At 50.9% G+C, this 20,156-nt stretch overlaps 4 protein-coding genes across 4 annotated transcripts; 1 reads left to right on the top strand and 3 right to left on the bottom strand.

The window, feature by feature from the left end:
- Positions 1-310: 310 nt before the first annotated feature.
- Positions 311-2,003, bottom strand: M436DRAFT_49425 (Rhodanese-like protein; the record flags this gene model as incomplete). Its single annotated transcript, XM_013570737.1, has 2 exons — positions 311-1,700; positions 1,756-2,003. 2 exons carry the CDS (start codon positions 2,001-2,003, stop codon positions 311-313), a joined length of 1,638 nt encoding a protein of 545 aa, XP_013426191.1.
- A 4,231-nt stretch (positions 2,004-6,234) lies between these two features.
- M436DRAFT_49617 (uncharacterized protein) lies at positions 6,235-9,333 on the top strand (the record flags this gene model as incomplete). Its single annotated transcript, XM_013570774.1, has 3 exons — positions 6,235-6,651; positions 6,705-7,281; positions 7,343-9,333. The coding sequence occupies 3 exons, from the start codon at positions 6,235-6,237 to the stop codon at positions 9,331-9,333; spliced, it is 2,985 nt and encodes a 994-aa protein (XP_013426228.1).
- A 5,843-nt stretch (positions 9,334-15,176) lies between these two features.
- Positions 15,177-17,563, bottom strand: M436DRAFT_49154 (SNF5-domain-containing protein; the record flags this gene model as incomplete). Its single annotated transcript, XM_013570683.1, has 2 exons — positions 15,177-15,650; positions 15,869-17,563. The coding sequence occupies 2 exons, from the start codon at positions 17,561-17,563 to the stop codon at positions 15,177-15,179; spliced, it is 2,169 nt and encodes a 722-aa protein (XP_013426137.1).
- Positions 17,564-18,493: 930 nt separating this feature from the next.
- On the bottom strand, positions 18,494-19,742 carry M436DRAFT_49281 (GPP34-domain-containing protein; the record flags this gene model as incomplete). The annotated part of the gene is made up of 4 exons (XM_013570713.1): positions 18,494-18,544; positions 18,600-19,093; positions 19,156-19,402; positions 19,464-19,742. 4 exons carry the CDS (start codon positions 19,740-19,742, stop codon positions 18,494-18,496), a joined length of 1,071 nt encoding a protein of 356 aa, XP_013426167.1.
- Between the last annotated feature and the right edge of the window lie 414 nt (positions 19,743-20,156).

Below are 20,156 nucleotides of genomic sequence, written 5' to 3'. Positions count from 1 at the left end.
AGGTCTGCCTCTAGCCCAGGGAAGGGTATCCGCGCAAATATTGACATACGAAACAAAAATGTAAGCCGACCATTTTGAATGCCCGACCATGTCAAAAAGAAAAAGAAACACCATGATTGTCCGTCCAATCAATGCCTAAAAACGTTGTGATGCTGATGAGGTTTTGCGCCATGAGAAACAAGATTCGCTCGAACGCCGCAGATGATAAACAAAGGATGATTGTGATGCAATCCAGCCGGAACGCCATGCATGGAAAGAGATTGTGAACATCAAAGGAAAGCGATGATGGAAGAGAGATGGTAGAAGTGCTTTAGTATGAAGCAAGACGGCGGACGAGGTTGTGGCTCAGAGGAGAGTTGTCTGGGCTGGCGTCGAAGATGCCGATAGCGCTGAGACTGCGTTGACCCATGCGGTTGCCGGAGGTAGGACTGTCCTCCATAATGCACTGCTGACCAAAGGCGAAGGTCTGGGCACGGTTGAGCTTTGCGCGCTGCTTGAGCTTACCCATGCCCTTTTCGCACTCTTGCTCGTGGTCCTTGTGGTGCATCTCGACGTAGTTTTGAGGGAAGCACTTGGTGCGGTGGCTGGCAAAGAACTTGCTGTAGCCGCCTTCGAGGATGTACATCTCAGGGAAGGTGAGCTTGGGGTATTGGAAGTCGTTGACGGCACGATCGCGGTTGCGGACGAACTTGGCCATGCGAGGGGCACGGAGTTCGGAGTATTCACAGTGAAGGATGAGGAGAGTGTTGGGAGTGACACCGCCGTGCTCGAACAGATCCTTGGTCAACTGGTCCTTGTCGTTGTAGTTGACGGCACCGTTGATGTGGCCACCGTTGTACTCGTACTCGAAGCGGCAGTCAACGATCAGGACCTTGTCGTAGTGAGAGCTGTAGTCGCCATTGAGGACATTGATGAGAGTGTCCTGCTTGACGCGGGGGAGGCTGTCGGGCTCTTCCTCATTGAAGAAGTGGGGAAGCTTTTGCTTGTAGGGCTCGTCGAGGTCCATGGAGACGGAAGGAGACGAGTTGATGTGCGAGTAGTCGTCCTGTTGGCCATTGATGACATCGTCGGGGTGCTGAAACATGCTAAGCGAACGGCGCACCTGCTTCCTAGGAGGAGGGCGGACGGCGCCTGACTTGCGCACTTGCGAACCCAGGGGAGAGCCGTTGTTGCGGCAGAGAGAGGTGCGACGCGAGGGAGGGATGAGGTATGACTTGGAAGGCGATGATTCGCAGTCGGAAGAAGGGCTCGAGGTGCAGCCGAGGCCGGCACCGCCGAACTTGAATGTGGGGAGCTTGTGTTCTTGTGTGGGGATTGCGGTGGTCGAGTATGAGTGTCCCTTTGTTCTAGTCAGGGAAGGTCTGAGGAAGGCCGACTTCTTGCGCTCGGGGAGAGGCATGGCCGAGGGCTTCTCGGGCATGGGGAGAGAAAGAGCCTCCTGGCACGAGAGCATGTCATCGTCATCGTCGTTCTCGACCTCGGGTGAAGGCGAGGGAAGAGTGACGTGAGCGACGAAGCAGGGCTGCTTGTGAGGGAGGGGCGAGATGTCCATCATGTCACCGGGCGACGACATGGGGACGGGAGGGGTGCAGAGACCGTCGTACTCGATGAGCGGTGGGGTTGCGAGCTGCTCGGAGCGGTCACGGGGTAGGAAGAGGTTTTGGTTGAACAATGAGCGTCTGGGTGTAGGAATCTGAGGGCTGTGGATTGTAAGCTTCGGTCTGGACCGATGTGGAATGTGCTCCTCATGCATACCTCTGATCAATGTGGAAGTTGGACGACAGGTCTGCTGCGAGACTAGCCGTAGGCGACGAGCCACGGGCCGGACGCAATGTGAAGTAATCGGGAGTGGACTTCTTCATGCTCAGCTCCTTGAAGTTGAAGCTGTTAGATCCAACTGTCTGAGACTGGTACATGTTTCTCGACGCAGGCAGGTCGCGGCGGTTGCCCCATGGCGGGCACGGCGGTGGGTGCATGGCAGCTAGGGGTGATGAGAATTCCATCATGGTGGACATTGTGATAGATATGAGTAGTGAGGGTGGTGGTCGGTTAAGATATCTCCAGGTGGTGGTGAGAGTCACTGCTGGCCGGATGATGGATTATGTGACGGGAGGCGAGTCTGCATAGATATGGCTGCTGGAAGGTCGAGTGATGCTGATGCTATCTGATGGTGATGGTCCGAGTAGGAGCTGATGGAATTGATCGATGGTATAGCTATATTCAATGGTGGATAGTCGACTGGATTGATTGGCGGATGGTGATTGGCCGAGAGTCGGATGGGAGTGGTTGTGAATAAGGTGAAGCGGCTTGGAGGTGTGAAGAAGAGTCTTCCTTTTGATGCTTCACGTTCAGATGCACGACAATCCTAGTACGGGTGGAATGACTACGGCTCAACTGCCTTCTCTGAGAGAGCAGAGGGAGCTTGGAGCGGGCGCGGCTTGATAAAAGAAGGCTCACGGCAAGGAAGAGCGTTGGCATGGAGATTGCACCCTCGCAGCAAGCTCAGGCAGGCCAGGCCAAGAATCCAACCAAGGCAAGGAAACGCACGACCAGCAACAGCACCGGACCAGCACCAGCGACCGCTGGACCCAGTGCCAGCATGGACAGCCCCACGAACTCTGAGCACTCGCCCTGTCACACTCGTCCACCCGGGCCCCAGTTTAGCGAGACTGAATCCATCACCCATGCCCTAGTCCATCCGAACGCCATGACAAGCGCGCTGAGCAACGGCCCTCCCGTTGGACAAATCATATGCCGCTGCCGCCGTCCACCAGCCAGCTGATCATGCATAGCATTTGCAAACTCTATGTGAATCGTGGGCATCGTCGATACTTGACATTTTGACCTCAGAGCTGTGCCTTGTCGAGCCTTGTCTGCCACGATCTCCGGTGCTGCTCGATCAAGCCCACATTTTTTGATCCTCTCTTGTCCCGTCTTCTCTGAAGAAGCCGCATGCATCACCAGAGAGGGGTAAAGTCCTCAACATGTGCACAAATATCAGAGTTGCCCTGGTTGCAGCTCTCGTACCGCCGTTCCACGCTTTCCTATCCACATACCCACCGCACTGATGCACACGCTGCGTCCAGACGGACGCCAAAAACCAACACGACACCGCGCAACGCAGATTATTGTCTCGTTGCTCGGTAGATTGTCAAAGGTTTGCTCGACGCTGACAAGGGCCGCCGCCCGCCGAAGCCGTCCGTCCCACAGACCAAGCACCATCCGTCGCAGGTCCACCCGGTCGGGAATGGATGCTGCTGCTGCTATTTTGTGTCACCATTTGCTTCACAGGGCATCTGCATCTCTGTCAATCAATCCATTGATCCTCGCATCCTGCTGGGCCACTCACCCGCAGCTCCTCCTTGCCGCAGCATACGAACATCAAACTCAAAGGAACAATCCCATCGTCGTTTCGTCTGTCCTTACTCAACGCCCTGCCATGGCCAGCTTTTTGGCCATCGTCTGCCTTGATATCTTATCGTCAAGTTGCAGATACGTCAACATCACGCCTTGGTTCCCGACATATCATTGTGTAGACCCTTTCCTTCATATAAATCATCCACCTGGCGTCATGGGCGCTTCTCCGCAAGGAACAAGACAATTACGTGCGGATGACTTCTCATTGGCTAAGTACGATCAGGCTAGACGATCCTCTGGCGTCCGCCTTTGGCCTATCCTTCTTTCTGGTTGAAACCGGTACTCGCACGGCCGCCCGCCTTTAACGGCGTTTCGTAGACAACCAAAAGTGGGTTTCGAGCTGCCATTTGCGTGCTGCTCTCGCGTGGCTTCGCAAGCTTCCTCTCGACTCCGACGTGTGCATCACTCGTCTCCAATAGCAGATTCTCCGCGAACTGTGCGATTGCTGTTCATGCATGCGACGTCACTCTTCGTGCCGTCAGATCATATCTTAACCTGCCTGCTGCATGCCTACTCCGCCCGCCTGATGTTTATGGGATTTGGTTGCCATCTTATTTGACTACCAGTAAACACAGCACGACATGTTTAGATGATGATTTTCTCACTGCAAATTCTGCTTTAATATCCTGAAGCACATTATCGCGACTAATGACACTGGTCTCCGTTGCAACGATGCGTTTGGCAAGCACCGACGAACGCCCTGAAGCACACTGACATGCGGCCTTGCCGTAGACCGTCGCTGAGCCAAAGACTTTTCTGACTAGACCCACGGATTTTCCATGTCGCGGGCGTGGTCCCCGAGCTTCAGTCCCTCGCAAAGAAAATAGCTTTGATGGCTTGTTCAGCTGCAGCTCAATCGTCGTGTCACCTCTTGACTATTTCCTTGGACTCGGGTATGGCTTGATCGCGTATCCACTCCATACGCGCGCTACAGGCTGTACACAGATTTGTGGAGGCCAGGGTTGGTCGCCGTGTGCGGGATAAACAAAGTTAGTGACAGATCCGTGAGTGCGGATGCTGGCTAATACTCGATATGCCAATGCACGTGATATGCTATTCTTACTTTATCTCTGTATAGGGCTGCTGTTTCTATCCATCCCATATACATATCGCCCGTTTGCAGCGATGATATTGAGTCGTTCTTTTTGCTCGTCCAACCTCTGCCCATATTCTTCGATTCTCGTTCATTGGCGTTTCCTAGCGAACAGCCACTGCTTTTGCTTTGTTCGCTTGCCTTTGCCTTTGCTTCCGCTGCTTACTCGACGCCGGCCCGCGTAAGTTTTTTCTTCGCTCAGCAGATGGTGATCTGTCTTCGACGACCCATGTTTGCTCCGCACCAAGACCGTCGTACCACAATCGTCTAGATTGCAGTAGTAGCCACTCGGCAGTGAACAGACCTTCCTCAATATTGGAAAAAGAAAAAGGAAGCATGTGGGTCAGATGGAGCAGAGAGTAAGTGAAACTGATGGTGCTGACCCGCAGGGTTCCCTGCGATTGATTTGGCAACGGCTTTTCTGAACTCAAAGTATGCCAGATGCATTGTAGGTCGTTGTACCGGTCATTATAATAGCACTTCCCCAGCTTAAAAGTAGCATGCAACTTGCACTCCTTTCACATCAACGTCTATCGCAGCCAAATTTCACATATCACGCATCGATGAACGGTCACGTCTCTGCACACAAAAAAATGTCACCACCATCGCGCCATTGATTGACAGGCTCAACAATTGATACGATCAACACCGCTATCGATTCCACATCACGATACCTATCTGCACTCCTGCGCCAAACCATGAAACCCTCGACTCACATCCTCTGCACCATTCGTCATGGTCGTTGAGGTTCTTCGACAGAAATACCAAGGTAGACGTTGTTCAGCACATCCATCCAGCCGGATGGCACGGCGACGACAGAGACACCAATGCATGTATTGCTTCTCCCCGGTCGTAACGAGCATCAAAGCATCATGCGCGGACGCCCGTACCCTGACTATAGTTATTTGGTTGATGGTGTGAGTGGAGAAGAAGATGCCATGGCACCCGATTTTCTAGCATCAATGTTTCACTCAAAGGCCGAAGGGGGAACAAGCAGAATTTCGCTAGTCGTCACGCTGCATGCGGAAGATCGTGACTCGCAGGGTTCCAGATATCGGGGCTCGTGGATTAGCGGTTGGGTCGAGTGCGCCGTGCGATGCGTTTACGAGGACGACGCATACAGCTGTGTGGTAGCTCTCTCGACCGTGTGTTACAAGCTCAAGCCTGGCTTGCAACTTGCATCTCACGCGTCTGATCTCCAGGGGGCAACGTTTTGCGTGATTCGCGTTGGCTTGTTTATTTGAAATACGGACTTGTCATGCAGTGTGGGCACAATCGCGCCAGAATTCTCGTGAGTCAATCTTTGTGTGCTGTACAAGTTACATAGATGGATGCGTGGGAAATGTCAAAAAATAAGCTCGCTGTGCTCCAGCTTTGCGGCTTGCATCCGACGATGTTCAGGGTCTTGTGCTAGTGCTGCCCTTACGACTTACGACGATTGATACCAACGACCTCAAGCTGTAAAGTACACAGTCTATTCAAAATTATAGATATAGTCGTTACGAGCTATTCACGCAAGCCATATCAATCGATACTGCATCTTAGTCTCCGAGTATTGTGCATTTGGATAGCTTCACTTGACAGCCCTCACACATCGAATTCTCACGTGGAAGCTTCTAAGCCTTTCCCCGCAAAAGGGGCCATTCGAAAATTTGCGCCATGTCTTTTGCGGTTGCTCTGCCATCGCATATACCGTGACACATCCTCATCAAACACACTCCACCATGGCTGGAAAGCGTCGCCGAAATTCGAACGGAGAAGATGAGACGGTCCATGATACGACCCATCCCTCTCGCAAGCGACGTGTTGAATTTGGTGTGGTCGACGCTAAATTGGCTGCTCTCTACAACGATTTATCCGAAGATGTAAAAGCAACCAGATTGAGGGCTGCCGCAGACCTGATACGCACCCTTGCCGACGCGGATCAAGAAGCCCTGGACAAGTCCCTGACTAGACTGATCAGAGGTCTTTGCAGCAGCCGTAAATCCGCGAGATCTGGATTTTCTGTGGCTTTGATAGAGATATTGAAGTTGACATCCAAATCTCCGGCCACGGGTGTTGAGGGTGTGGACTTGACTCTTCCGGCTATCATTGACAAGATTGTCTCAATCACGCAGCCCGAAGAGACGAGCAACAACAAGGTACGGCATGGTTACGTTGTTCGCGCATCACACATTGCTGACTGCTTTGGTAGGAAAGAAGAGATCATCTTACAGGTCGCTGCTTTGGTTTCAAGTCTCTCATTCAGAGTCAACTTCTCTTTGCAAAGGGTGTTTCTGTAGCTCAATGGGAAAAGGTTCTTGATCACATCTTCAAGCTTGCCACAGAGACTACCTGGTTGCGAAGAGAATGCGGCGTGACTCTCTACGAGACATTGGCTACACTAACTCAAATCAAAGACCTTGACCTTGATTATGTCAATTTGCTTGTACAGAGACTTGAGCCCTTCAAGCTCAGTAAGACCCCTGAAGGTCTTGCCATCTGGCTGACCGCGTCCACACTGTTCCCTGATGCCAAGCTACCCAAGGGAGTATGGAACCACAACGACCCTCTTTCGTCGAAAGACAGAGGCACCGTGGCGAAGATTCTTCGTGATAATGGTGCTCAAACCGAGGATGGCTCTGCAGGCAACAGCACCGGAGCCGCGCAAAGCTCGCCTTCGTTTGCCTGGTCCATCATTCTCGCTCACCTCTACAAACGCCACAAGCCTAGCAAGAAGTCAGATGAGAAGGTTTCCGACTTTGAGAAATTCTGGCTTGAAGCTGTAGACCGTAAGCTATCCACATTCGGACTCTTGTCCTATGTTCAACGACCGAGCTAACCAGTTGACAGAGGGACTGTTTGCCGCATCTGCCAGTACCGAACGCAAGTCTTTGGGTCTTCAGGTCGTCTCTATGGGAATCTCAACCGCACCCGTTCAGCTGCTCCATGCTGTTTTCAGCCCAAACGCTATGCGCTGCATTATCAACCAACGTGCCGGACAAGACCGATACCTTCACGAAGCAGCCAAGGGTCCACTTGCACAAATGGTCACTCGCTCAAAGTCTGATCAAGAGAGTATCCCAGTGATGCTGAAGTGTTTGTTATCAGGCAACGGCGCTGTGGATTTCGACCGTTTGACAAAGTCCAAAACGGCCGAAGACCTCTTCGCTCGTGCAAAGGACGAGAGCGCAGCTGACGCTCTGACCATTCTGCAACAGCTCTCAGCTAAGCCCAATGCCGAGGATCAACCGCAGGCTGATACCAGGCGCCGTCTCCTTGCTGATATGATGCTGAACATGGCTCGCAAGCAACAAGCTGAGGAAGGTAAGGATAACGAGAATATTGCTTCTCTTGTCTTGTCTATGGTGCCCTTCGGCTATGCCGACGCCACTGCTGGTGCTCTCAAAGCATCCCCTCCGTTGTCCGAAGCGAGCCAAGAGATGTTCCGCTCGCGTCTTATGTCCTGTCTTAACCACATTTTGTCCGCTCGTATGGACACAGAATTCACAATCCTCGAGAAGGTTGTCGAAGAGGTCAAGGCGACCGATGCTGCCTCCAAGACCGGTCTGCGAACCAAGGCCGACCAAGAGATTATGGAGAATCTGGAAAAGGTCCACAAGACCTTGAAAGCTTTGAAGAAGCTCGAGCAAAAGCAGAAGGACAGCAAGAAAGCACCTCTACGTGCTTTCAAGGCTTTGTATGCCCTGTCCATCTTACTTGTCTACAATGGTGAGGCCGATGTCGTCCCTGTATTGGAAGACCTGGAGCTGTGCTACCAGTCGTGGAAAAAGAGTGAAGATGCCTCTGTCATGCTTGTTGAGATCCTACTCAGCTTCATTTCAAAGCCTTCTGCTGTCTACCGCAAAATCGCCCAGCAAGTATTCGAAGCATTTTCTTCCCAGCTTGATGCTGAAGGCTTGCAATCAATGCTTGACATTCTTGACAAGTCAGAGAACCTCAGCGGTCAGCAAGAGCTATTCGAGCAAGCCGACGACGCCGAGGAAGAGGGTGAGTCAGGATCCGATGAGGATGCTTCTGACGTAGAGATGATCGATGGCGAGGACGACAGCGACGTTGAGGTTGACAGCGATGTTGAAGTCGTTGAAGATGCCGAGTCTGGCGCCTCTGATGACGAGTCGGATGATGAAGCTGATGCTGAAGATGCTGATCTCGAAGACTTTGAGAACAAACTTGCACTTGCACTGAAGACACAGAAGCCTACAGAGGACGACTCGGACTTTGACGAGTCCGATATGGACGACGAGCAAATGATGGCTCTAGAGGGTCATCTCACAACCATCTTCACAGAGCGCAAGAAGAACACGAGCAACAAGAAGAAGGACAACAAGGACGCCAAAGAGAACATTGTCAACTTCAAGAACCGTGTTCTCGACCTTCTAACTATCTTTGCTAAACAGGAACACACCAACAGACTGACTCTGGATCTGGTTCTACCGATGATTACGCTGATCAGAACGACCACCAGCAAGCAGATCTCGGATAAGGCTTTCGGCTTGTTGCAACAATTCTTCGGAGCTTGCAACAAGACAAAGGAGTTCCCCGAAGCCGACGAAGCATCCGAAGTTCTCGCCCTGCTCAAGTCGGTCCACGAAGAAATCCGAGCCAACGCTTCAAAGTTGCACAGCAACGCCTGCAGTCGTTCGAGTCTGTTCCTCGCTAAGATTTTGGTCAATCTGGACGCTAAGCATTACTCGGATGTTGCCGACTGTTACAGCAACCTCCAGAAGGAATGGTACACCGACCCGAAGTCGCAAATCCAACCCAGTGTTTTTACCGAATGGACCTCGTGGAGCATCACCACAAAGAAGCACAACAACTGATCTCGGGACGGACCGATATTAGAGAACCTCTGCACAGTCGTGACAGGAACAGACCTTTTTTCCGAAGATGGAAGGAATGCAAAGCTTGGACTTTTGGGGGTTCTGACTTCGAAAGTAGGCGTCCAAAGGCCTGAATTGCGCAAACGATTCGAACATGTCCTTGCACATGTCGTCTTCGGAATGACAGACCGCCTCGACTAAAGAGGTCCTTCATTGACGTCAACTGTTTTTGACTTTTTGTCTTCTCATACGGCGTGCCCTCGTTCCTGTCATATCTGGGTCTAGGCGCCTTTGAGATTGTGTATACTCTAATAGAAGCGCAACTACCGAAGAGGGTGCTTGTTTCCCTCTCGACGTCAGGCCCAATCTCGCTTGTATTGCATAGACTCCTTTCATATCGCAACCACAATCATAACACTACGTCGTTGATAGTGACAATGCCGTTCATATCTCCCTTTTTCATTTCGGCATACCGTTCAGGCTATCGATCCCTTAACGTGAATCCCTTCAGATCCGTATCTCAAGTAGTCAAAAGTCGTGGTAGACTGTACAAACCGTTTCGCAGACCAAAAAGGCGTTCACCTGTAGCATGAACGTAAAGCCTCAATTTGCCTTCGCGCGTTTCCCCTCCATAAGGATGTGGTTTTTAGGAGAGCTTCTGGAAGCCGTTTTGGCACCGTTTCATGCGCTCCCGCCCCTGTATACAAACCTCACCTCTTTCCCTATTGTTCAGGATGGGCGTCCAGGCGGGAGCTGCTTAATCGCTTCGACTGCCGTGAATTGTTCCTATGAAAAAGGGAGCAACTGCCATAGCCGGCGCAGAGTATTGAAACTCTAAGCTTCGCACGTGGTTCCTGGCGTTCTAGAGCCGTGTGTTTACAGGAGGATATTATCTTCCAGGAGTTTCCATCTTATTTCTCCCTTTTCACTTAACTCAAAAGACAATAGGAGTTGGTCCCGAAAATTACGACATAAACAACTGATCGTGGTGTATCTACATCTACAAACCCTGCATGCCATCGTACTGCGATGTGTATTCGTCACAACGGTATTCATGGTACAGATCGTGAATTGCTATCCATTATCTATCCACGACATCATAGATGATCCTTTGATGGTACCTTCCTTGCTGCCCAAGCAATTGCAAGCTTTTTTTCTTCTCGATATACAGCTTTACTCTGATCGATTTCCAGATCTGCGACGTCATGCCACCGATGGATTCCATCAAAAGCACCGTGCACCACCATGTTTGATGTGCTAATTTCCAAGAACAGGAACCAACTGTCAAGAGGCTCTTTCTCTGTCTCTTTGCACAGTCGGAAATCAAGGAATTGCTAAACCCTTGATTCCTTTCTGCATCGCACCCGTCTGGATCGAGCCCTCTTTCGCAAAAGTGACAGAAGAGGCGTCTGCCACCTTTGTTGCTAAAAAAAAATTATCGCATTATCTCATGAGGCGTCCCGATGGGATCTGTGGCCCTTGGAGTGACTCAGGTTCTTTTGCTGGCATGGCACTTGGTGTTTGCTTTCCCGCTGGTTTTGTGATCCATGGCAGAGTCGACGCCACGCTATGGTCTTTCTCAATGACTCTTAGAAGGGACAGGGTGTGCTTGGGCCTGCTGCGAGCATCGTGCTGCCCGAGGTGGCAGAACCACGTTTATGTGCCACATGGGTGTTCCTGAAGATCATGGAAAGCACAGAAGGTCATTGAACCATGGTACGGCACATGGCGTGGTTATTCGCACGAATCTTTCCTCTATGCGTTGGTTCTTGTAGACTGTGCTTGTACCATTCTTTAGTTACTCTTATCTGCGAGTCGTTGAATGTTCCTTTCTTTTTCTTCTTTTCCTTCTAAGGACAAATTGCAATATTATGAAGAATTTTTGAACTATCATTGTTGCTTTGCATTTGCCTTTGCCTTTGCTGGATGACAAACTTCCTTTTCTGTTCTTTGCGCTCCCGCTTTGCTCCCTTGCCAGTCAGTGTCGACGTTGAGCAGACAAGGCAGTGCAAAAAGACGGTAGAACATATCACAGATCTCATTAGGTATATGCACAAATTTCCCCAGTTTCTTTAGGAAAGAGAAAGCAAGTGTGAAGATGAGCAAAAACGTGTAGCCGTTAAGGAGCCGCACATCGTGGTGGATCGAACAAGATATGAGATTGGAGGAAAGAAGAGTCATCTAATGACGACATGAGCAATCACATCGTACTCCTTCAATTACGATTTCATCGATCGGACAATTAGGGGAAGAGGTTATGTTTGTATTGTTATAGGCATTTTTGATGTTTTGTACACAAGCACTCTGAAACACAATAAGCAAATATGATAACATGCATCTGCTGATATAAGAAAGACTCGAAACATATCAAGATTCCCCTGCTTTTCTTGCCTCTTGCGACTTAACAACTCCGGATAGCTTCTCTGCAGCAATGCTATATGTACGACTAGAGCATATCCACAAGGCTAGAGAAAGAGATCCACCAGGACTCTCTTTGCTTCCACCATAACCCGGATGCTGGAAACACAGCCTTTTTGCCAATCCAATCCAATCAATATAACCCCGCATTTCCCTCCATGCAGTCCATCGAGATCTATCTTTCTCTTGGATCTTTGCCATCACTCCCGGTATCCACACGTTTTGTCTTTTGACTCTGACTATGACTTTCGGACGGGAGACACATAACACAGCCGCCATGCGTAGTAAGCGCGTTGCGCGCGGCACAGAGAGGATCCACCTGGAATCGATCAACACTCAGCAGCTTCGTGTCTGCTACAATCACACAATTGGGGTGTTGCATGAAACAATAGACGCAGCGGGTGCGGCATGGCAAAGATCCCATGCAAAGAATACGGTAATCCGTCCCTGCAAAGACAAGAGACACGAAAAAGTCATGCTGGTCAGTTTCAAACAGGGTCCGGTTCTTTTGATGCCGCTGTCCCGCGATGAGATGGCCGCCGCACCTTCACTCCAGCTCTACAGCTTTACTCCAGGACGCCTGAAAACCCCGTCATGCAAGCCAACACTCTTTTGGAGGAACTGGTGGTTTACTCTCCCCAGCAACTCGTGAAACTGGCTCGATACGAAAAAGACACAAAAAGGTTGTGAAACATACGCCATGGCCGGGTCTCGGCAAGTCTTTGGAGCACAAGGAACGACTTCTTGGTACTTTCGTACGAGATGTTCCAGAGCCTTTGCAGCTCTCGTGTGTCAAAGAACGAGGTACACTCTGGCTTGCATGTATCTTGGCTGTACGACTTGACGACTTCCAGAAGACCAACATGCCGCTTCTTCCACGAATCAATTCACACACGCGGCTTCCAATCGCCCAGGAACTCCGATTACGAACCTGAGCATGCATCCGACGACACCAAGCATATCCACATCTCGTATGTATACCAAGACTGAGAGATCAACCTCAACAAACCTACAACGGCCAGTATGCAGAGAAACAGACAAGCAAATACGCGTTTACGGGTTTCCATCCCCATCCGGAGTATGCGGAGTTCCGTGCCTTGATGCTTGCTTGCCCTTTTTTAGCTCTGTAGATTGCAGCGACACTACTGCACGTCTATATGTATCCCTGATTCCCTGGGAACCTTGCATGCATGAGTTCAAGGAGTTTGTTGCATAGTGGTTATCACTTGCATGGTTCTCGCTTCTCTCGGATAGCTCTGCGGGTTGATCTGTGCAGCTGGAGAGGCGAAACAAGAGGTCAAGTGTACCGACTTATATCCCTGTCTTCGGATACATATCTGCTGAATGGCGGTAGAAGCGGGTTGATGATTGCTGAAAGATAGCATCAGCACTGCACTTACCCGGAGAGAGAACGAAAACAAGTGTCTCTCTTTATTCGGTTGAATTCTTTCCCATGCTGGCTTCTGGCTTCTGGATCACAGCATGCAGCCAGATATCAGCTCCCTATGCAAGCCTGCAGTTATCAGCTTCTCATGCAAGGCCTCAAGCTGCAGGTTACTGAAACACAAAAAAGAATATGCCGATAAGTGGTGAGATACACCTCTCTCAAGACATGAAACCAGTTCCTGAGTATCGTGACACACTGGTGGTCGACTTCAAAGGTTACTATAGCATGTCTTCGCCAGATGTTTCATTTACAGTAAGGTCTGCTTTTGGCTTTTTGAGGCCTTCGAGTGGTTGTTTCTTTGCTGCTTTGCACTGCCTTGCGGCAGTATTGCAAACATTCTAAATCTTCTGTCAGAAACAAGAAAACTTCGAGTCAACGATTCGTACATCCTACACATGGCGAACAGCAAAGACTGAGCGGGCCCAATTGTCCAGGACGTGGCTGTGGCCAATGTCCTAAATCCTTCCACTTTTCCACATGCATCTCGCAGTCTGCACAAAGCTCTCAACTTTGTTTACAACAAAACTCCCACAAGTCTATGGAAAACCTTTGTGACGACTCTCAGAGCAAGATCCAGCAACGGAAAGTCCTGATAACTCGGAATCTTCGATTGCAGAGTGCACGTATCCAATCTCATTGCCACCAAACACTGTCAAAGTCACACATCGCTGGAAAAGAACACCCTGGGCTCCAAACTTATCTACAAGGATCAAGTCTTGATACTCGTGCCCTTCAGAGTCCGATTTCCCAATATGCAGAAACCACCAAACCTCGATACTCTACTTTTGAAGCCTTTCCAAGCATATCTCCCGATTAATGCCAACGTCAAAACAGTCAAGGTAAAGGACTGGACTCATCAAGGGCTAAGCCATCTTGCAATTTCTCACAATTCCTCTTCCATCATTGTTGCCCTCTGTTTCTTCTCATGACAATAGAAAATGTTCTTGGGCACTGTCAAAAGCACTCGATGCGTTCACCTTGTTTCCTTAGTCCTGAATCTTGAACCATCTCTGCAAGACTGTCTGGTTGTATTACCTAGCTATCAAATTGAAAGAGATGACTGGTATACCCGTCTTTTGTTTCACAAACACTCCTACTCAAGTAGGATCCACAGATGCAGCATGTTTCTACAATCACTCACCATCTCTTCTAGTCATAGTGACATTATGGCAAGGCAGAAGAAGAAGTCACCCGGACCAGAAGCTACACAGTCTACGTCAAGTCTTTTCTTTCTCTCCCTTGGTGATGAGAGGTGAAATAGATGCAGAAAGACTGTTGTACTTCAAATCTTGGACAGCAGCTACAGAATCATCACGAATTGTCGAGGATAAACTGTCGTTGTAGCTCTCTCTAGACTACATCTAAATCAAACTGCATTTTCCGATAATACATGCACCCGTCAAAAACCAAATGATCCGGCAAGCAAAAAAAGCCAAAAAAACAAAGAAAACGGATATGTGTAGACAAGAGCCTATCGTATAAATCATACCTCTCTGCAGCATAGATAGCTGCAAAAAAAAGGCCCTGATATAAACTGCATTTCTACAAACTTGGCCATAAGAAGCAAGTCCCCCTTCGACCTACCACAACACCAGGCTTATCCCGTTTCAAACAGCGCGCAAGATGTTAGCTAGAAGAAAGATACAATCCTCGACTTTCTAATTTCCCGACTCTCTCCTTGCCTAGGCTCGACATAACCAAAGCCTCTTCCTCTGGTAGAGTCAGAATCTATTGACCTCCTTGATCAGTAGGGAGAACGCATCCAAAAAGCCTTGCAAGTATCAACACGAGACGCAGACCAGATATCAAGAAGAAAGAAACAGAGTCTGGAAACAATGGGAAATCAAAATGCTTGTTATGCTCAAAATACTCCTGTTCCTATGAACTCTTCCTTACTATCAAACAAATGCCTAGCCTACCTCCTCAGATGTCCTTTTCTCGCCCTCTACCGACCAAAATCCCCACCGGGAGCAAGGTTCTAATTACCCTCATTGGCAGTACCACTAGCACCACCAGCAGCAGCCAATCTAGCATCAACCATAGCCTTATGCTTCCTGTTTTTGATATGCAATTCGAATTTGCCAACCGTGTCTTCTCGGGCTGCGTTATACAGTCTGCCAGGACAATCATCACAGCGGATACGTGGTTGCCACATCCACTTGACTTCTTGTTTCTCTCCGGTGGCAGGATTGGTGAAGTTGGCTGGGGGTGGTGAGCCGGCAGGCAATGAGGTGTGGTCGATGGTAACGGATTTGTCGGTGAGGGCATCAATGGCAGAGAAGCGCATGAGGCCTGAGAAGCGAGATGTTGGGTAGAGGCGATGCATTTCAGCGAGTGCTTCTTCTAGCCAGGGTGGAATGTCGGGCTGAGAGGGAGACAGCGTATTAGATACTTTGTTGGTAGATGCCGCTGAGGACGGATGTATTTTCAAGAGGGGCGACTTACTGTTGCGCTATCTGGTAGGGGTGTGGTGTTAGCTTCGACTCGTCCTTGCGAATCGTACTCGACGTCCTTTGTGATTTTGGTAGGCGTTGGAGCAGGGAGCTTGGTCGTTGGTGTCGGCGCTTGCGTTTGAGCTTGACGAGCAGGAGTAACTGTAGCCACTGGGAGAGGTCGGTTCTGCATTGACGGTGTTGATGGACCAGCTGCTTGCTTGGCCGGTGTAGCAACGGGCCTAGCAGGCGGCATGGTGAAAGACGTGGGGAAGCCTGATAGAGGAGGTGCCGCACTGCGGCCGAACTTCCTTCTGTTCATCCATTGCTTGTATTTGGGAGGGCTGATACGAAGCTTGACGATCAGTGATGTTGGTTCTGCTGTGTCCTCGCGGGCTGTTGTGTCCTGAACACGCCTGGACGCTCTGGTCGATTCTGGCTGTGAGAGCATAGCAATGTCAGGGGTAGCCGATCTGCCGTAAGTCTGACGCATGGCAATTTGTGCAGCACTGGCAGCGCCTCTCATACCCCGAGTTCTCGTTGTGCCGCTTGTTGTTGGTAGCTGAGAGGGTGCGGGAGATTCGGCTCCAGAATCCTCTTCTTCCAACTCATCGGAATCGCTTCCGTCATTCATACGGGCACCAGGTCTACGGCCTCTTCCAGTTGCGGTACGGCGAATCTTATAGATACCGCTGGCTTCCATAGTTTCCGCAGCGCCCGGAATGACAGTCGACACAACCAAAGATCGTACAGTCCTTTGACGCTCCTTGAGATCAGGCAGAGCGGGGCCACCCCGTCTGTTGAGCTGACGTTTCTGAGCTCTTTGTTCACGCAACATGGACAATTCGGTCTTCTCCAGCTCGGTCTCAGTGAGTTCGTACATGTAGGGGGTCCAATCTTTCTGACTCTGTTGCTGCCTGAAGACATGGGGCACAGGTGAAGCAAGCATGTTCTCACGGATGTCAGGGTCTTCTATCGGTCGTCCATCAAACTCGTAATTCGTAACAAACAAGCTCTTGGTGTAGAGCTGGCATTGTTCGCGAATTGAGTGTGCGATTGCTGTGGTGAATTCACCAGAGAGCGACAAATCCAAAGACATTTGTCTGGCGAATTCCTCAGGTGAGTTGAGAGAGTTGTTGATGTCCCATTCGAATTGGTCTACGAGTGTGATGTGTCCAATAGTAATATTGAGCTTGACAGTGATGCGCATGTCATCGTTCTTGTGCGCATTGTACAGAGTTTCGGGCTCTGCAGGTTGGCCAGCAGGATAAACGTGGGGATAGTAATTGTTTAGCTGGTCGAGCAACTCCTTGTGGACTTCACGGATGAGCACTTGGCTTTGGTCGGCAGGCATCTTGAGGTCCTCTATGAGGTTTTGGGCGAAGAGCTCTGGAGATACCAGGCGATCATTGAGGTTCCAGGTGAAAGTGTCGCGCAGTTTCAGCTTGTCAAGCTCAAGATCCAATCGCACGGGCACGAGCTCCTCCAGGTATTCGGCTTGCTGTCCGGCATCTTTCCTGGGAATGCGCAGTTCGCGCGTTCTTCTGTTACCCGCTCTGCGGCGCGTGGCCGGATACTCCAGGCGGGTCCTGTCGTCGGTTCGGCCATTGCCATAACCAGCATATCCATATCCAAACACGGCTCCAGGGTGTTGTTGTCGCTGCTGTCTTCCCTCGTGAAGATACCATTCCTTCTCCTGCTCCTTGAGCCTCAGAAGCTTGCGCGACTTGTCGGCCTGGTCGTTCAAAGCAGCAGCATATAACGAGTCGCGTTGAACATAGCGTTCAAGAAGGACTTCATCGTGCGGAGGGTTATTCGGCGATCGGGGACGCGCGGGAATGCGCGAGCCAGAGCGCGAACGTTTCCTAGACTTGGAGACTCCATTGGATGATTGTGAGGGCGACGAGGTCACGTCGATGCCTGATGCGGCCATGATGTCTTTGGCGCGCTGCTTTCCGTCACGAATGGCATCACCAGCGTCCGAAGATGGATTCGTAGGCGGGTCGGCCGAGGGATTGGCGGGGGCAGCAGCAGTAGCGGCACTTCTACGACCTAGCGGAGGCTGAGTGAGGTTGAAGGGCTGGCCGCTGTTCGGGAAGGGTGAGGCGGCGGGATTGGTCGAGGGCGATTGCATGGTTCAACGAGGGTTTATCGCGAAGTGACTGGTTGGGGGGTTAGCAGGCGCGTGCGTGGTCGCGTCGAGCGGAGGTCAAAGGTGGACGGGGTAGCCATAGTCGAGGCCTCAGAGGGCGCGTCGAACTCGACCGGATTTGGGAAGAGATGGTGAAGTCAAAAAGAGACAGAGTCAGGAAGGGCATACCTTTGGTCGAACATGCCCCTCCAAGGGCAGTTGGTCTGGCCGAACGGGAAAGGACGGTCGTGCCTGAACCAAGCCGAGCGCGGCTCCGAGGGCAGTACAAGAGCTTTGTTTCACGCCTTGTCAGCGCCGAGGTCTTCACTGAGTATTGCGCGCCGATGATTGGTGTGCAGCAAATGGCTATTTCGTTAAATCATGCACATTCCCAATGAAGGCCAGCTCTCTCCACGCGCGTCTCTCGCTGTCGAACTCCAACTTGGTGCACGGGCCGTCTGGCAAGAGGTATCCCCATTCGCCATCAACAGCCGCGCCGTCTCCAGCCAACAAGCATTCATCGCTTTAGCCATTACTTGTTTCAATGCAGATGAACCAATGAACTGTGTGCCGGGTGTTACCACATTCATCAACATGATGCTCGTCGTTTGCATTTTCTTCAACTCCCGCTGCTCGCTGCTGCTGCTACAATAAAACGCCTCGTCAGAATGTAATCGCTTTGCTGCCCTTTGGTATCCCTTTGCTGTCCCCAATCGTGCATCCGAAAGTCCTCTAAAGTAGCGAATCCAATCTCGTAAATACGCTCAGGCAAGCCGCCACCACCTGTGTCGAGTCAGCATATCATTCTGTTGCAACGCTTCATCATCCAAACACATACCTCAAGTTGCAGTTCCTTGTCCTTTGCGTTATTGACCTCATCCATAATCACTTGTCCGAGGTTGGCTCCGATACTGCCAGGTCCTCCTGTCCTTCGAGCAAAGGGATATTGTGAGTACTCGGCCAGCAGCTCGTCCACCTGTGCGAATGCTCTCTCGCGTGCCTCGTGTTGCAGGGTTGTCAAAGCGTTCTCCAGCACGTTAGCTGCGTATGCTCCACAGACCATGGCGATGGTTCGCAGATATCTGAATTCCATGTTTTCTGGCAGATATTCCGTAGGCGGCAGCACGACAGTACGGTTTGTCAGGAGGTTGCGGACACGACGGCGAATCTCGTCCTTTGCACCGCCATCAGCCACGGGGTGAGTTGCCATGTCGAATAGTAGGAAGTTGCGCTTCTCGGTGCGTAGGATACCCTTGTCGACAAGGCCCTTTGCCAATCGCTCTCTGACTTGCTTGAGCTGGTATCCAATCTTCATGAGGTTCCATGTCTCGCCTTTGCACATGTGTTAGCTATGCGACCTGACAATCGTTCATGTTGGACCGGGAGAGATGTACCACTCATGAGGTCTATCCACGAGCTCACGCTCATCTTCTCGCTGCTTTTCATCATCTTGAGTGCCTCGTCGAGCAGAACCTCGCCCGTCAGCGAATCGTCAATGACCTCGATAACTCTGTCGGTTAGAGGGAAGCGTCTTCTGTTGGAGTCTTTCTGCATGCTGATTCGTCCACGGAAAGCCAGTTCGATAACGATACAGCCTCTGAGCGCATACGAGATGTTGTCGTTCCAGAAGGAAAGATAGCCCTGTGTAGACAGCCGTTACTAGCAGTCCGAGATGTGGTCAAGTTATAGGGCGCGTAGCTACCTGTTTGTCTTTGAGACCCATAAGTAGGATCTCCTCCATCAAGGTCAACTTGGGCTGCTTGAGTCTTTCGGCGCTTTCACTGATGTCGCGAGGATCAAAAGCAATCTTGTGTCCATTCTCTCCGCTTTCGTATGATGTCTCGAGACCTCCGGCCCTGTTCTCATCGTTGCGCTTGTTGCCAGGGACAGGAGAGCTGACACGACTTCCGTCTTCGCTCTCGAAGCCAGCGGCAGGACCAGCACCACCTCTTCTTCTCGTCAAGCCTGAGCTAGAGGCCATATTGGAGTTGCACAATGATGTCGTGTGTTTGGTGAATTGCGAGAGGCTAGGGGTGCTTCGCGGCCGTTAGACGCGGGCAGCTGTATGGAGGGAGACGCGGCGGGCGGCAGTCTGCCAGGAATAGCGAAGTCGGCGGGACGTAGCAACCCTGGGGTTCAAGTCGAGATCGAGGGTCAAATACAAGAGGGAGAATCAGGCGGCACAAGGTGAATCTAATCAGGCCAATTGTTGTCGCATGTTTGGAGGATCAACCTTCCCCACCTGCCACCTGCCACCTGGTAGCGCGCGTCCTCCCTTGAACATTGAATCTTGGCACTCTATTGCTACATATCAATTTCACTTCATTTCGCAAAGTCAGGCTTCAATTTCGCGCCGTGTCTTGACCAAAAGAAAATTTCATAGTACAGCGGCGCA

This window comes from Aureobasidium namibiae (genome assembly GCF_000721765.1).
Source record: "Aureobasidium namibiae CBS 147.97 unplaced genomic scaffold scaffold_11, whole genome shotgun sequence".
Taxonomy (NCBI): Eukaryota; Fungi; Ascomycota; class Dothideomycetes; order Dothideales; family Saccotheciaceae; genus Aureobasidium; species Aureobasidium namibiae.
This window is presented reverse-complemented; position numbering and strand designations above follow the sequence as displayed.